At 44.9% G+C, this 18,413-nt stretch overlaps 1 protein-coding gene across 11 annotated transcripts in view; it reads left to right on the forward strand.

The window, feature by feature from the left end:
- LOC137570374 (cytochrome P450 2K6-like) overlaps positions 1-18,413 on the forward strand; it is a 131,927-nt gene that overhangs the window by 59,939 nt on the left and 53,575 nt on the right. For 10 of the 11 annotated variants that reach the window (XM_068279038.1, XM_068279037.1, XM_068279043.1 and 7 more), the window contains one exon: positions 5,519-5,681. In XM_068279038.1, the coding sequence (XP_068135139.1) occupies positions 5,519-5,681 (163 nt within the window). Of the gene's footprint in view, positions 1-873; positions 902-5,518; positions 5,682-18,413 lie in introns of those variants that run through there. The other variant, XM_068279048.1, reaches the window with a different exon arrangement.

An 18,413-nucleotide genomic window follows, 5' to 3' on the forward strand; every position in this document is an offset into this window, starting at 1 on the left:
CTGACATGATTGAACGTATTTTCTGGGCAAATCTGCTCACATTACGTGTATTTTCTTGCGAAAACCTGCACAATTATGTGAATTTTCTAGGGAAAGGGTCACCAAAACTTGGGCCCACTGTCTTTGTGTTGCACTTTTAAAGGGAACCCGAGGTGAGAATATTATTAAGGCTGCCATATTTATCTCTTTTTAAGCAATACCAGTTGCCTGGCTGCCGTGCTGATCCTCTGCCTCTAATTCTTTCAACCATAGACCCTGAACAAGCATGCAGCAGGTCAGGGGTTTCTGACAATATCGTCAGAACTGACAAGATTAGCTGCATGCTTGTTTCTGGTGTTAGACACCACTGCAGCCAAATAGATCAGCAGGGCTGCCAGGCAACTGGTATTGTTTAAAAGGAAATAAATATGGTAGCCTCCATATCATATCACTATCACCTCAGGTTCACTTTAAATTACAGTTATCCGCCCTCATCCGGTCATGGCCACACCCATTTTTTCCCGTGGCAGGCTTTGCGCGTCGCAAGTTGTAGCCACGCCCATTTTTTTGCCAGCTATCCCAGAAATTGGTCCAGCACCTGCATAGCACCCCCCCCCCCCAAAAAAAAATCGAGGACCCGCCTCTGCCCCATGACAAGTGTACACTTAGATTCATATAGAGGGAATAGGAATACACAGGCACTTCAGAGAGACACTTCAGAGTGATAAGTAACCAATATGGGACGTAAAGAAGGGGGCACTCACCTTTGATTACTAGGGTGGGGAATATGATATGACACTTAACTTTATTCCTAGCGGGGTATTTATGGTCCATAGTGGATTGGGCTAAAGTGAAGATTTATTAGTACTGGAGGTAGAGGCACGTATCTGGGTTAAAATCCATCTACTAGTAATCCTGCAAGGTATGGAGAATAAAAAGGGTTAATAGGATAAATATTATTCCGTATAAACAAGTATCTATTTTGCCCACATAGTAGTAGCAATTCGTATAAATATGTATCTATTATGCCCACATTGCGGGGAAGATGAGGAGTAAGCTGCACAAATAATCATCTATTATGCCCACATTGCGGGGAATGCATCGTGAGAACTTTGAAATCCTTTAAATCACTAGCCAGTACGCATATGTTGGGAGGAAGGGGACAGCCTGATAGTATAGCGTAGGTAGGAAGTTGCTAGGCAACCGTTAGGGGAAACACAGAGAGACTAGGAGCCGCTCTCATGCGGTAATGCTCAAAACAGCTGACTTTACTGACCACTTAGCAAAGGGTCCATTCATAAAAGCTGTTACTGCATGAAAAGCTACAATTCCTGAGCAGTGCGGGAAATTACCGCCTTGTGGCGGAGATTATCACAACACATGATAGGGCCCTTTTCCACCAGCGCGTTTGCGCTGGCTGAATTGCAAAGTCGCAAACCGCTAGCGATTTTACAATCGCTACGGTTTGCTTTTTAACATAGGAATCGTAGTAGGTCATTTCCACTACCGCGATTCGTTTTTTACCCAAACGCGAACGCGCGGCAGAGCGATATTTGCCGCAATTTTGCTATGCAGTGCATAGCATAGCAAAATCGCGGCCGCAAAACGTCGGGGAATCGCCGGTTTTGCGATTCAGCAATCGCTAGCGTTCAGCGTGAACGCTAGCGACTGCAGGTGGAAAAGGGCCCTTACTGAAGGTTGATTCATAAAGATTAGAGCAAGCGGAATGGGAACGGATAACACGGACTGTTTAGAAAAGGAGATAAGCCAGTGATAACAGGCAAGATAAGAGGCAAGCTAATGTGTACATACCTCCCAGGCAGCTGCAGTGAGAGCAGAACAAAAAAGGCATCCCAGAATACCAAGGCTGTGTTTTTTAACCCCTTGGGTACCTGTTTTCAGATAAATTTCACATCAGAAAGCCTGCATGTGTAACATTTCTTGAAGTTCTTCTAAGCTGCAGCAATTAAAGGGGAACTTCAGCCTAAACAAACATACTGTCATTAAGTTACATTACTTATGTTAATTAGAATAGATAGGTAATATAATTTTTCACCCACCCTGTTTTAAAAGAACAGGCAAATGTTTGTGATTCATGGGGGCTGCCATCTTTGTCATGGGGGCAGCCATCTTTTTGGTTGAAAGGAGGTGACAAGGAGCAGGAGACACAGTTCCAACTGTCCTGTGTCCTGATTACCCCTCCCAGCTGCACACGCTAGGCTTCAAATGTCAAATTCAAAATGTCAAAAAAAAAAATTGCACCAAAACAGCAGAATGAGAGCTACAACATCAGAAATCCCATCATGCTTTGCACAGCATCAGGGGAAAAAAGCCCGGGCAGTTTTCTTCTGTGCAGCTAAAAATGAGGCTTGGATAAGAGAAACAAAGTTCTGATGCTGTGATACTGTTAAAGAAATACCAGGCCTTTTCAGTGCTGCTGAGTCGATTTTTAGTCCGGAGGTTCACTTTAAGCAGATTGTTTAGAAAGACTATTAGACAGATTCAGCGCAGATTCAGGGCAAGGAGAGGCAATAAAAAAAAATGCACATGTAAAGGGATGCCTCCTTTATACTAACTCTGTCTCTGCACAGAGGAAATGTATCAATTCAGCTAGTACCGCCTGTTTAGTGCGGGAATTCCCCGACATATTATCGCAAGTGTAAACTTTTTTATGAATTAGCACACAAAAGTCTAAAATACAGATGCGGTATTTTCCCTCCAAGATTTTTTTTTTACCGCAAATGTTTTATGAATAGAGCCCAAAGTTGCTTATAGCGTCTAAGTCTGCCGCTGGCCAGCAAGCCCCTGATGAGTCACTCTGACGAAACCGGTAGGGCGTGGCCTCAAGTGGCAGACAGAAAGATGCTATCAGATCGGCGGTGAGGCCGTCCAGGAGATTTTTATATATGCGCATACAATTTTCTATGAAATGTGAGTGGAATTGTAAGCTTTTATTGGATGATAAAACAGTATTACACAATGGGAGCTGTGCATTAGTCCTGCAGGTACAGACTGACCTTTCTGGCAAAGACCCCTTCTGTGACACCATAAGCACTGATAGCTGGTCCTTGAGAGGTTAGCAGTTTAATCTGGTGAGCGGTTAGGGGTTCTTCGTATGGTCTGGTGGAAGCCTAAGCACGGGCACACAACGTGGAGGGTGTGCACTGTGTAAGGGGTGTACTCACTTTTGCACTAGTGTTGTGAGAAAGGAACAGAGAGGTGTGACAGGTTCATGCTATGTGCATTGCATTTTCTCCCATCTGAGGTACCATTTGAGGCGAGGTGCCATTACTGGTGGAGACCTGCTGGTGGAAGAACCGGAGTTGTGACAACTATGCGATTATTTGCTCGTCCATGATAGGTCAGCATACATATCTGGTGAGCAGGAATTTCTCCTATATAATCGGAGGCTATGGCACGGGCACTCACTTTTGCATATGTGAAAAATTGGCAGATTTGAAGTTACAGTTTTACGCTATGTTATACTATATGTTTTTGAGGAACAAGTGGAGCCAGGTCCGTGATACTAGAGGGAGGAGAACAGAAGTGAAGTCCATCTGAAATACGCGTTTAGCTGATCGGTGACAAATCAGCCTTTGAACACTGCTGAGGGTGTTTATTTCTACCAGAGACTGGAGACAGTTGCAAACAGTGGAAGTTTGTGGAAAATAACTTTATGAATGACTACGGGGAGTGAGCGCTGTACAGACATTCTAGTTTCAATCATTGATTAAAACAGCTGTTCCCAATTAATCAGAGTAATTAGGATGCTTTAGAACAGCTCAGACTATTTGGAATGGTATAGAACTTTGGATTTTCCCATAGACTGTGACAATTTGTGAAGGGTGTGAATAATTTTGGAAAAACACGTTTTGCTCAAATGTAAATGAAAGCTGAGAAATGTTTATTTTTTTCTTCAATAATGCCTCTTGTACATCGTCTTATTATCTTTAGAGAGACACCTATGTCATTTCTCTTTAAAAAAAAAGTACTTACTGGTTGAATAAAAGCAACTTTAAGTAAAAATTTGCCAGGGGTATGAATGCACTGTATATATAGCATTGCTTTCTGCTGTCCCCATATACACATATTGGGCTTGATTCACTAAACCATGATAACTCAGATATCACACCTTATCAAAGATATCAAACTTTATCTAAGTTAACACGCCTTATCAGAGCAGCATAGCGAGTGCTATGAAGCCGCACGGGCCCAGGGCAGGACGAGTGACATTGCCAATTAGCAGGCATACGTTCGTAGCATTCGCTATGCTACTCTGAGAAGGCGTGTTAACTTTGATAAAGTGTGATATCTTTGATAAGGTGTGATATTTGAGTTATCACAGTTTAGTGAATCAAGCCCTTTGTGTGGGCACCCTTTTGCCTTTTGTAGCCGAATTTAAAACCTTGTAGCTGAAACTAAAACTTGGGCGCCCTTTTCATCACCTTGTAGCCGAAATATGCAGAAATAACATAGAAATGTTATGGAGGTGCCCTTTTTATACAGATGGCCAGGCCCGGATTTACATCACAAGAGCCTATAGGCACAGATTTCCTGGCAACGTAGACTTCACCCTCCATGAGCCTACAAACTCCCGCCGAACCACACCACAAATGTGCTGGCTGTCCCAGCTGTCACGTCACACTTAGTTCCCTTGCCTGCCATAGCTACAGATGTCCCATAGTATTAGGTGGCCAAAGTAACTCTCAGTACTGAGTAACCAGTAGTGCACATGACTGAAGGGAGATCTCGTCAGTGGAATGCCAAGAGCAGGGTGATAACCTCTCATTTACACTCTGTTCAGGATGCTGCATAGGGAAGGAGGGAGGGAGACACTTGGGGAGGGAAGTGAGTCACCTTTCCAACATCAGGCGCCTGTAGACACGTGCCTACAGTGCCTTATGATAAATCCGGCCCTGCAGATGGCTCAGGCGCCCTTTTCAACTGATTCCGATGGCAAACGTGGGTAAAATACACATTGTCACCAGAATATCAATCCATTATCCTCTAGATTGTAAGCCTTCGGGCAGGGCCCTTCTCCTTATGTGTCCTACCTGTTCACGTTCATAGTTGCGGCATGTAGAGGTAATGGTTGTGGAAGGGATGTTGCCCACCTGACACTTGTGATCTCACCAGTGTTAATTGGTTGACCAAGCAGACACTGGAGGTGCCCGAAAGGCACCTACTGACTACTGGCCGGTGCAAGGGGTGAACTTGACTCCCAAAGTTGATGACAACTGGCAGTTAATTATCTGGTGGTGTTGGGGTGAGTGTGTATGTATGTGTGGGTTGGTTTGATGGGTAGCATCAAATGTTTGGAAGAGATGAAAAAAAAAATATATTAGAAAATCCTGTACTGGGGCTTTGAGACATTTGAAGACATTCACAGTGTCCCAGCAAACAGAAGTTACCCACCACACTCAGGCTGTATAGGTGAAAAAGTATGACAGAATGTTCACTTTATTCAACTATCTGCATATATGTATGGAGCGAGAGTGCTTTACACAATGTCTAATTATTTTTTTCTTTTATTATGCAGCTTGCTGAGAAATATGGTCCAATATACAGCGTGCAGATTGGGGCACAGGAGATGGTTGTCCTGTGTGGCCATGAGACAATAAAAGAGGCTCTTGTCAACCATGCTGAGGAATTTAGCGGCCGACCAGTTGTGCCAGCTCTTTTTGACCTGAGTAATGGACATGGTAGGTCATTCCATGGAGCTTTGGCTGTTGGTGGCCAGTGGTTATCAGGGCCTGATTTATACTGTTTTCTGCCCTAGGCCAGATGTACCTACAAACATGTACTCACAAACTAGTGATGATCGTAATCAGCTAATTACGATTATGCAAATTTCGCCTATAAGTAATTATGATTTGTACATTGAATTGATTTCATATAGATATTTGTAATTTCGCATAATTTTTGCATAATTTTGTGCCGACTTTGGTATTGAATAGCAAAGCCCCCATACATGCTACTGACACCAAAATTGATACATAGTGTTAAGAAGAATAGTCAATAGTCAAAAAAAGAATTTTCCAAAAAGACCTTATAGTTTTTGAGAAAATCGATTTTCAAAATGCAAAGAAAAAATGTTTTTTAAACTGGATATTTATTGCAGCATTTAGCAATAAAAAGGGCAACAACAGCCCTCTGTTTCGGCCTGTGAGGCCTTTATCAAGTCACAGGTCGAAACAGCGGGCTGTCGTTGCCCTTTTTATTGTTAGATGCTGAAATAAATATCCACTGAGCTATTTATACCCTGTGTGGTGCCGCTCCTTTGGGGATTCTTATTGTTTGACCCCTAGGTACAGGGGTGAGGACCAGGCACACCATTCTTGGTTTTTGTGGTGCTCCTGAGCTGTCGTGTTTTTAAACTCAGAAAAATGACAATTCAAAAATCATTTTCTTTGAATTTTTAAAATTCATTTTCTCAAAAACTACAAAGTCTTTTTGAAAATTCCTTTTTTTGACTTGAACCCACTATTCTCCTTAACATAAGTAGAAATTTTGGTAGCACTAGCTTGTATGGGGGCCAAAAATGATGCAAAAAATTATGCAAAATTATGAAATATTACGATTACACATGAAATTAATTACGATTTTCCCTGAAACTTCGCATTACGATTATGCTGTGTAATTGCGAATTTTGATTCAAAATTTCGCATATGCCACAAACACACCACGTGCAGTGTAGAGGAGATGGCAGAGAGTAAAGAGCACATGCTGGGAGGCTGCGGGGGGAGGAGGGAGTCGGGGAAGAGAGGCGACAGTAGGAAGTATTCAGCCTGCAGGTAATACATTTCTTATCTGTCTTCTCTCTGCTCTGTAACTACAGTGGTTTGCAGTCCTGCCCACGGCGCTGCCATTCACATCCACCCAATGTCCTTTTCTTCCCAGCATTCTCAGCATGCACAGTTACAAGTCAGCAGGCAAGTCATATGTGGGCAGCAGCCGCTTTGATCCACTAATGATGTTAAGGGATTACAGCGTTGGTAGCCAGTCGCCCCATCACTTCTGGCGCCCTCGGCACTGGCCTAGGGGGCCTGTGCAGAAATCCGGCCATGGTGGTTATAATTAGTTCTGCATCACATAGAAAAGGAGGAGATTTATCAATTATTAAAGGGAGAATTGGCGGTGATCCATCAGCTATTACCATGTACTGATTTGCAATGGACATTACCATGCACTGTGAAGACTATGAACTTCCTATAAGCCCTCTTTTTAACCATCTACTCAAGGTCCACAAACCAGGTGTGCTGCAGGAGGGACACCCTATCCTTGAACTGGTTCGCTTGGAAAACGGTTGCGCAATTAGGTAGACAATTATTGGCAACCACTGGTGCTATATCTTCCTGGGTTCATTAGAGAAAGTAAACACTTTGGCCACTTAAACTGTTGAACGGGAACCAGACACCTAATTTGAACAATAGATTCAGGGTTTTTTTTCCACTTTATTGTGTTTTGCAATCCAATTCCAATTGTTAACAAATCACAAAATGCAGGGGACAGTTAGACCAATGGAAACAGCAATGACTGTTTCCATTAATGGGATCTGATTGCAGCGAGATTTTCTCTACTGTGCAATCGCCATACTGTAGCACTTTCCGTGTGATTGAGATCCTATACTCAGTATAGGAGCTCAATCGCAGTAGTGGAACAGAGCCCTCGGGGCTTGTGCCCTGAGGCCCCGTTCACACTGCATGCGTTTCCAGCCGCGTTTTGGAAACACGTGCATGAAGCCGACACGCACGACAGACAGTGATTAGAGTGCACTGTCTGATGTTCACACTGCATGCGTTCCGGACCTGTGCAACGCACCCAAACGCGGATGGTGTGCGTTCGCATGCTTTGCGTTCCTCACGCATGGCCATCCGCGTTTGTAATGTGAACGGGGCCTGAATCTTTTTTTAGTGTGCCCCAATTGTTATTTACTTATGTGCCCATACTGCCCAGCAGTGTGCCCTAAAAGTCTGTGCCACCATTCATTACCATAGCGCTGCGGTGCTGGCATCTTGGTGGGCTGGCTGATCACTAGTGACCTCTTCAGAAAAGGGTCTCCTCCTGGATTTAGTAATTATAGCCTGATTTATTGAAGTATCATAACAAAAAAACGCACAACATTTCGGCACACAGACCATTGCCAAGTGCCGTGCCAACACGCGCTATTAGTGCAACCATTATATATCTTAACCTTCCTGGCGGTAAGCCCGAACTGAGTTCGGGCTATGCCGCCGGAAGGCACCGCTCAGGCCCCGCTGGGCCGATTTGCATAATTTTTTTTTTGCTGCACGCAGCTAGCACTTTGCTAGCTGCGTGCAGTGCCCGATCGCCGCCGCTACCCGCCGATCCGCCGCAATTCCTCTCGCCGCGGGCGCCCCCCCCCCCCAGACCCCGTGCGCTGCCTGGCCAATCAGTGCCAGGCAGCGCTATGGGGCAGATCGGAGTCCCCTCTGACGTCACGACGTCGATGACGTCGGTGACGTCATCCCGCCCGTCGCCATGGCGACGGGGGAAGCCCTCCAGGAGATCCCGTTCTTTGAACGGGATCTCCGGATCTCCGATCGCCGGCGGCGATCGGAGGGGCTGGGGGGATGCCGCTGAGCAGCGGCTATCATGTAGCGAGACTTTGTCTCGCTACATGAAAAAAAAAAAAAAAAATTTAAAAAAAAAGATTTGCTGCCCCCTGGCGATTTTTTTGCAAACCGCCAGGAGGGTTAAATATTAACATAAACATGCCCCCTCCAGGGTGGGCACAACTTTAAAGGAGAGAGAGACCTGTTAAAGGGAAGCTGAAACGAGAGGGATATGGAGGCTGCCATATTTATTTCTATTTAAGCAATACCAGTTGCCTGGCTATCCTGCTGATTTTCTGCCTCTAATACTTTTAGCCATAGCCCCTGAACAAGCATGCAGCAGATCAGGTGTTTCTGACACTATTGTCAGATCTGACGAGATTAGCTGCATGCTTGTTTCTGGATTTTCACTGATGAGCAGAAATGTTGCATAGATGTCATTTTGCATTGAAATTCGCAATTACGATGCAAAATCATAATGCAAAATTTGGGGGAAAATCATGATTAATTTCACCTGTAATTGTTTTCATTCATAATTTCACGTAAAGTTTTGCATAATTTTTGCTTACTTTTTTGCCGACTTTAGCGGCTAATAGCAAAACCCCACAATTGTCACCAAAATTGTCACATATGTTAATAATTTTTCAAAAAGACCTTGTAGATTTTGACAAAATCAATTTTACATATGCAAAGAAACATGAGAACTATATGTAATTAATTTTCTCCTAAGTTTTCTCCTAGGAGATATTTTTTTTCATTTTCTATTTAACATAACCTTTTAACACTTTGCAATGGAATAAGTACCAAAAAGTTGGTGAAAAAGTCATAATTATTTTGAGTATTTGTTTGCTTTCTGGTGGATTAAAAAGCATTTTATTTACTAGTTGCGAAAATATCACCTGGGAGAAAACTCAGGTGAAAAAGTGAATTGCATATGGCCCATAGTTTTTAAACTGTCATTCTTCTGAGTTTAAAAAAACATTTATTTTTGCATATTTAAAACCAATTTTCTCAAAAACTATAAGGTCTCTTTTAAAAATTATTCTTTTTACTGACTCGATATGTATTTAATGATGAAGGGGAGTGGGGAGTGTTGGCGGTAGGGGGGGGGAGACAAAGTTCTTATTCAGAATTTTTAAGACTCTGGAATTATCCCCCTCTAGCTCGTAACATACTAGCAGCTCATCCACTTATATTAGTACTACAATACTGTATATCTGCCGTTCTGCTTCTTTGTATACAGACAGAGGTCTGTTTTACTCCTTTGAATGTTATCTTTTATGAGCACATCATTGATTTTCATGTCCCATGCTCTAGCTCTTTGCTTTAGACCGTAGATTGCTCTCTGAAGTTTGCATACTAGACGTGGCTTTTGTGAGTCCACAAATCCTTTTGGTTGTTCCATGTAGAGCTCTTCTGTTAATCTACCTGGTGGTAGGGAAGAGGCTGACTCGTTTATAAAAAAAAACTTGCTACAAACGGTATGGACGACTCAGCCTCATCCACGCTGAAAACTGGCCTGGAAAGAGTTATAATGGTGTATGTACACCACCTGCTGGCAGTTGCACATATTAAAGCATTACAGAAAATTCAAAGTTCTGTTAGATTCAATACAAACACCTGGATTGAATCAAATACCATACTGTATGTTGTACAGAGAATGACACTTATTGTCACACTGGTCTAAACTCATCTGTGACATGACTGGCTAAGAGTTGTGCAGCAGACCAAAGTGTGTACAGTATGTACAGTGGCCCAGCAATGATGGCAACCTTTAGCGATGCCTGAGCATGACCCAATGTCATCCTTCTTGTCACCTTCCAACCCGCTGGAAACTGTGAGCCCTGACGGTGGTAGCACAGCATGAATAAACTAAAACAATAACACCATGAGGTTCTGGAAAGAAGTCCTGCAGCCGCAATTTGGGCCTCCCCACAACTTGGACTGCACATTTTTCAACCCAGACACATAGTTACATAGTTACATAGTTACTTTGGTTGAAAAAAGACATACGTCCATCGAGTTCAACCAGTACAAAGTACAACTCCAGCCTGCTCCCTCACATATCCCTGTTGATCCAGAGGAAGGCGAAAAAACCCTTACAAGGTAAAAATTCCTTCCCGACTCCAGATGGCAATCAGATAAAATCCCTGGATCAACATCATTGGCATTACCTAGTAATTGTAGCCATGGATGTCATTCAACGCAAGGAAAGCATCTAAGCCCCCTTTAAATGCAGGTATAGAGTTTGCCATAACGACTTCCTGTGGCAATGCATTCCACATCTTAATCACTCTTACTGTAAAGAACCCTTTCCTAAATAAATGGCTAAAACGTTTTTCCTCCATGCGCAGATCATGTCCTCTAGTCCTTTGAGAAGGCCTAGGGACAAAAAGCTCATCCGCCAAGCTATTATATTGCCCTCTGATGTATTTATACATGTTAATTAGATCTCCTCTAAGGCGTCTTTTCTCTAGACTAAATAAACCCAGTTTATCTAACCTTTCTTGGTAAGTGAGACCTTCCATCCCACGTATCAATTTTGTTGCTCGTCTCTGCACCTGCTCTAAAACTGCAATATCTTTTTTGTAATGTGGTGCCCAGAACTGAATTCCATATTCCAGATGTGGCCTTACTAGAGAGTTAAACAGGGGCAATATTATGCTAGCATCTCGAGTTTTTATTTCCCTTTTAATGCATCCCAAAATTTTGTTAGCTTTAGCTGCAGCGGCTTGGCATTGAGTACGATTATTTAACTTGTTGTCGATGAGTACTCCTAAGTCCTTCTCCAAGTTTGATGTCCCCAACTGTATCCCATTTATTTTGTATGGTGTTAGACCATTGGTACGACCAAAATGCATGACTTTACATTTGTCAACATTGAATTTCATCTGCCATGTATGTGCCCATATAGCCATCCTATCCAGATCCTGTTGCAATATAACACTATCTTCCTTAGAGTTGATGATTCTGCACAATTTTGTATCATCTGCAAAAATAGCAACATTGCTCACTACTGTATCCACTAGGTCATTAATAAATAAATTGAAGAGCACTGGACCCAGTACAGACCCCTGTGGGACCCCACTGCTAACAGTCTCCCATTTTGAGTATGATCCATTGACCACAACTCTTTGTTTTCTGTCCATTAGCCAGTTCCCTATCCAAGCACACAGACTCTTCCCCAGTCCTTGCATCCTCATCTTTTGCACCAGACTTTTGTGGGGAACAGTGTCGAATGCCTTAGCAAAGTCTAAGTATATCACATCTACAGCATTCCCAATATCCATATTAGCATTCACTACCTCATAAAAGCTGAGCATGTTAGTCAAACAGGACCTGTCTTTAGTAAACCCATGTTGATGCTGAGAAATAAGATTATTTTCTACTATGAAGTCATGTATAGTATCTCTTAGTAACCCCTCAAATAGTTTGCATACAACTGATGTTAAGCTTACAGGTCTATAATTTCCTGGATCTGATTTTTTGCCCTTCTTAAATAATGGGAAAACGTGGGCTGTACGCCAATCCACTGGGACTCTGCCAGTTGCAAGAGAGTCACAAAAGATAAGATAAAGGGGTTTATCTATAACTGAACTTAATTCCCTTAGGACCCGAGGATGCATGCCATCCGGGCCAGGTGCCTTGTCTATTTTTAATTTATTTAGTCTTGCCTTTACTTCTTCCTGCGTTAAGTATTTAATATTACAGTTAGAAGATTGAGACTCTTCCGCCTCTGTAATTTGCAACAGTGCTGTTTCCTTTGTAAAGACAGAAGCAAAGAAAGCATTTAATAACTCTGCCTTACCTTGGTCATCCACCATTGAGTTTCCACCTTCATCCTTTAGGAGTCCTATACAGTCAACCTTTCTTTTTTTAGAGTTGATGTACTTGTAAAACTTTTTTGGGTTAGATTTGATATCCCTAGCGATTTGATTTTCAGCTTCGATCTTTGCTAGCCTAATTTCTTTTTTACAATTTTTATTGCACTCCTTGTAATTGCTGAGTGCAGCCTCGGACCCCTCCTGTTTTAGGACCTTATAGGCATTCTTTTTCCTCTTCATTTTATCTATAACCTTTCTATTCATCCATAGAGGCCTTTTTTTATTCCTAGACATTTTGTTTCCATATGGGATATACATACTACAATATTGATTGAGAATACGTTTAAAAGCTTGCCATTTCCCTTCAGTGTCCTCCCCTTGTAGTACATTATCCCAGTTCACCAAACTTAGTGCCTGCCTAATTTGATTGAACTTTGCTTTTCTAAAATTCATAGTTTTAGTGGTCCCGCTGCCCCGTGGCCTATCAGTCACCAGATCAAACGTTATCATGTTGTGATCACTATTTCCCAAATGTTCTTGAACCTGCACATTTGATACATTATCTGGTCTATTCGAAATGATCAGATCCAGTAACGCATGCCCCCTAGTTGGTTCCGTTACCATTTGAGTCAAGTAATTGTCCTGTAGTGCTGCCAGAAATCTGCTGCTTTTACCAGAATGGGTAGCCTCATACCCCAGCCTCAATACACCTCCAATTTTTTTTTATTTGTTTTTTCAACAACCATCAGAGCTATTTTTTAACACAATAGCAACAACAGTAGGGTGTGGCAGCATAGTAGGCCATGGGCTCTGATGGTGGGAACACAGACAGCAGGAGTAAAATACAAAAGTATCAGCTGCAGAAGGAGTAGCGTATGGCAGCAGCATAGGCCGTGAGCCCTGGCAGTGGGAGCACAGCATGGAAAAACCAACAATAACACAGGAGATTCCAGGCAATAGTCATGCAGCTGCAGTTAGGGCCTCCACACAACTCGGTCTACACAGTTTTTAACCCACACACCCCCAAATATTTTTTTTCGTAAACGCCATTTTTTTAGCTAAAAACCCAGAGAGATTATAAAACACAAAGATAAAACTCCTGGTAACAGCAAGGTAGGCTTGAGTGAAGTAGAGGCAGGGATCCTAGCCACTTCAGGTCCTCCTCTCTGTGACCACATCACCGGTTGAACTGAAGCATCTCCCAGAGAGCACCGTAAAAGATGGGCAGGATAGGACTCCCAAGGCATACTTGGCAAGCTCCCTCCAGATGTCCAGCCTCTTGACCCATTACTCTATGGCATCTTCAGGGCTCATGGTGTCAAAGCCACTGAAAGACCCCATGTAGTCAGACACCATGCGGGTCAGCTGCTAGTGTTGACTGGAGGAGGCTGCTGGCTACTCAGGCAGCTCCACATGGTAGAGTTTCCGAGTGAGACCCAGCAGCTCTCCTGGGCACCTGCTGCTTCTGATGCCATGGGCCTCAGGCACCTGCTGGGTTGCATGGACAGGGACGGGGGTGAAGGGCCTCCTCCAGTCTCCGAGCAAGGGCCTCCGGCAACTCCCTTGTTTGACACTCTGTCTCAGAGGTCCGAAGGAACTCCCCCAGCTTCCCCTTCAGCCGTGGGTCGAGGATCATAGTGACTTAGATGTCCTCCCTGTCCTGCATCTGGATCACCCGAGGGTCCCTGCGCAGACTATGTGAGCTGTCATTGGGAAGAGGTGCACCACAGCAGCCACATCTATGTCATCCAACCCCGAGATGACACTCCTGTTTTCTTCTGCCTGCTTACACTGAGTGTTGTCGTCTCTTCCCCAACCATGTACCACTACAGCGGCGCTCGGCCATTTCCCCTCTGCAGCAAGGTCAGGGACCTTCAACTCCTCCTCCACAACCTGAAAGTCCTCCTCCTCCTGAGAGGTGGACTGTGCAGCTGCCTGCAGTTCCTGCTGTGCTAGGGCTGCCTCTCCTTGTTCCAGCAGATTGAACAGTGCCCTTTCCAGCAGGCAAACCATCGGCACACACTCGCAGATGGATGCCCGCTCTCGGCTCACATGTTAGTTCCCTGCAGGAAGGAAGCCAAAACTAGACACACCTGCTGCATCTGTCCCCAATCAACAGCAGGAATGACCTTGAGACTTGTGCAGCTATCTACAGTCTCATCAATGATGTAGCGCGGAACAGCCCTCCTATGCTGGTACAGCTGCTCCTACATCGCCAGGATGGAGTTCTAGCGAGTTGGAAAATCCATCAGGAGCTGATGTGATGACAAGCCCTCGTACTGCTGCAGGTCGGCTGAGGCAGTGGGGGAGCGGCGGAAATGGGAAACAATTTTCTGTGCTGCTTGCTGCAGATTGTGCATCTCCGGGTAGGTGTACAGGAACCTCTGTACCACCAGATTAAGGACACGGGCCAGACAGGGGATGTGGGCAAAATCTCCCCTGTGGAGGGTGGACAGCAGGTTTGCCCCATTGTCAGACACCACACTCCCGACTCTAAGGCCTCTGGGGTCAGCTATGTCTTCTTCTGCTCCTGGAGGGCAGCCAGGACATTTCTGACCATCAGCCTCTCGCTCCCCAGGGTCACCAATTCTAGCAATGCTTGGCACTAGTGGCTGTGCTTTACACTGCTGTTGCTAAGGTGGCCATGCTTGTGGAGTTGCCCATGCTGCTAGATGAAATGGAATCAGAGGAGGCTGCTGCCTCTCCTCTGACCACCTGGAGTGGCACCACCAACTGGGCTGCTGCTGTGCAAGTTGCTGCTGCTGAGGGCCCATCCCCTTCCACCAAGGTGACCCAGCGATCCTGTCCAAAGCGACTGCTCCAAGAGTCCATGGTCAGGTGGACCCGCCCAAAGGGTGATCGAGTGCACGGGTCACGTTCTGGACCACAAACTGGTGCAGTGCTGGGATCACCATCCAGGAGAATTAATGGCAGCTGGGAATATGCCATTCTGGGATCACATACTGCAGGAGCGCACACATGTCACTCCCCTCCTGCACAAAGGAGTATGGCAGGAGCTGGGAGCACATGGCCCTCGAAAGCATCCCATTCAGCTTCTGGATGAGCCTGTGGCTGGGAGGCAAAGCCTTGGTAGCACCCGGAAAGATGTTGCTCAGCACTGTCTGCCGCTGCCCTGAACGGTAAGCTGTAGTGAGTGCTGAGGAGGGCACTGAGAAGGCAGTTGAGGACTGGCTGCCCTCACCAGCGTTAATTTCTGAGGGAGCTCTGGAGGGAGCACTGGAGGGATCAGTGCATTTACGCGCCATCTCCAATGCAGGAGGACGAGATGCTGCTGCTGCTCCCAGGGCCGGGCCGAGGCAGAGGCTGTGGAGGGGGCGCACAATTCATTCAGCTGTCATTCCCAATTGTGTTTGAAGCAGAAAGAAATAAGAAAAGGGGATACATGACTGTGACTGCAAGCCAGATAACTAGAGATCAAGGTGTTGGGGAGGTTGGGGGCCCTGGGGCACCTCTTAGTCTAATAGCAATCAGTGTGTGAAGGCTGGGGCGGGAGGGATGGAGGGGCGCACTTTGCTGTTTCAGCCTTGGGTGCTGAAGGACCTTGTCCCGCTTCTGGCTGCTCCAGAAGGCTGCAAACTGGTTCTCCTGCTCTGATCAGCCTCCTACAGCCTCTTGAACTCATTATACTACCTAATGTGATGGCTGTGCAGTGGGTCTGGAAACCTCCACTTCCCAACTTGGCAAGATTGCGACCTCTGCTGAAGGGGGATTTGCATTTGTTGCAAACTGCAAAGCACTCATCAAGAGTGGAAAAATTTCCAGATTGGTGAAGTGAACACACCCTTACTGCTTGAAGGGGGTGCGTGTCTCCCTCTGGTTTGGCGTTGGATGTTCATGGTGGTGGCTAAAGCGGGGGCTGTGGCTGCTGTCTTCCACTCCCTTGCCCTGCCCTTGGCTCCCAAGCTGCGCAGCCCCACCCTCTCACGTCTTTCCTCCGCTGCCAGTGCCTCCACCTCCGAGCTGCCTTCAGAGATGTCAGGTACATAAGCAGGGTCATGCCACTTATCCTCAACCAGGTCCTCAGACTCCACCACCTTTTCCGCCCCAATATCTTCTGCCTTGGACCCCTCCTCAGCCTCAAAGTCCAGTTGTGCTTGGCCAAGCACAACATCCTCCTCCTCCAGTTCCACACCCTCCACACCCTATTTGCCAGAGATGGGCGCAAAGCATTACGCCTCTACATCACACCTCTCAGCTCCCTCCCCCACAGCTGAGGGCCCACTGGCTGGTGGCAGACAAGCCAGAGAGCTAGCGGCGATGGCACTGCCCCTCCTGACTCTGCCTCTGCCCCTGGTACACATCCTACACAGTACAAACTTAAACTGTATAACAGTAAATCAAATAGTAAAATATGTGTTGTTTTTAACAATAAAATGTGGTGAATTGGTATTTTATATAGGTCAGGGAAGGGCACAAGCTCCCCTCTTCTGACTGGTTGCTAAGGCCTCTGCTGGGGGCTCTGTGATGGGCCCAACAACATAATTTGCTTGACTTGGTTATGAGTCGACTCAAAATCACGGCTCGTAATTCGGAATTATGAGTGCCTTTAAGTCCTGGTTATGAGCACATTTGAAATCACCATTTGTGATCATGGCCGATCACGAATTACGATTTCGACCTCAAAAATGCTGACATTGCTCAAAAAAACTGATTCGTCAGTGGTGATAAGCACCACTGATTCTGGCAATAAAGTCAGGGAAAAGTGCCCACTCTCATTGGAAAGGATGTAGTACTTTGAACTACTCTTTTTATCAGTTTTAACCAGAGTATCTTAAAGTCCTACCTTTTTTATAGACAAAAGAGGGGGGAGAATGGAAAACTTTAGACAAGACGGAGTCTGCTTCTACCAATGCCCAGGCATCCAACACACATTTACGGACTAATTGGGCAGTATTAACAAATGTTAAAATGAACTGTACATCCCTATTCTTATCTTCCTGTACCACAGAGATTATGACCAGAAAAAAAAACATGATGAGGTCATCACCTGACCCAACGGAGAAATAAGTCATCAATTTACCAACAGCCTCAGCCAAAAAGTGCAAAAATGTAGTCGCCAAGAATGTATCTAATCTCTGCCATAAAAACATTCAAAAGGGAGGAGCATAAAGGGCTTCTTTATTGGAATGCCCCTAACCTGTATGAAAAACCTCTTTGCACCCTGAAATAATTTGACCTTAAACGTAATTTCAACAATTCAGAAGCAAATGATATGTTCAAGTCAGATTGCTCAAGCGAGTGGAGCACTTATGTGTGGTATATTGGTGTACAAACTCACCACATCGAGGCGTCACCATGCCCGGCAACAGCAACCCACCACAAACAAAAAAAAAAACAAAAAACCTTCAAAGAATGATAAATATCAGGCACCGCCCACTTTGTCAAGGAGCCACATGTGCCCAATTTGTCTGATACCACTTTAGTGGGGTACAAGTTTACTTTAGTATTTAGCTGTCCCCAGAAATGTCATGGCTTTGGCCTTTTAGGGGAAGGCCAACTCTGATGACTTTGTGTCTGAAATACTGCACCTCTGGTATACCAGCCTTATACTTACTTGACTTAGCAGTTAGATACAGTAAATTAGAGGCTAGCTACCATCTTACCCAGTAGTTGAGATAGATGACTGAGGTGAGGTGTTCTTTGCAATGTCATCCAGGTAAGAGACTGGAATGTTCTCCGCACCATTCAGCAGCTTGTTCACAGCTCACTGGAACATGACAGGGCATTCTCCATTCCAAAAAGCTACACCATGAACTTAGAGGCCAAATATTAAGATGAAGGTCAATTTTCCCAGGGCTTCTGTTGTGAAGGAAATATCTCAGTACCCATGGTTCAACTCCATTATTGTTAGATAACTGATGACTGCCAGCTTATCAAACAATGTGTTTACCTGGGGCTAGGATATGCACCTATGATGGTCATGGTAGTCCTCACAAATCGGAGGCATTTTGTTTTTTTGTGAGTAATACCACTGTTAGCGGCCCATGCACTCTATGACTTCTGAATGGCTCCT

Source organism: Hyperolius riggenbachi, chromosome 4 (assembly GCF_040937935.1).
Source record: "Hyperolius riggenbachi isolate aHypRig1 chromosome 4, aHypRig1.pri, whole genome shotgun sequence".
Lineage (NCBI taxonomy): Eukaryota > Metazoa > Chordata > Amphibia > Anura > Hyperoliidae > Hyperolius > Hyperolius riggenbachi.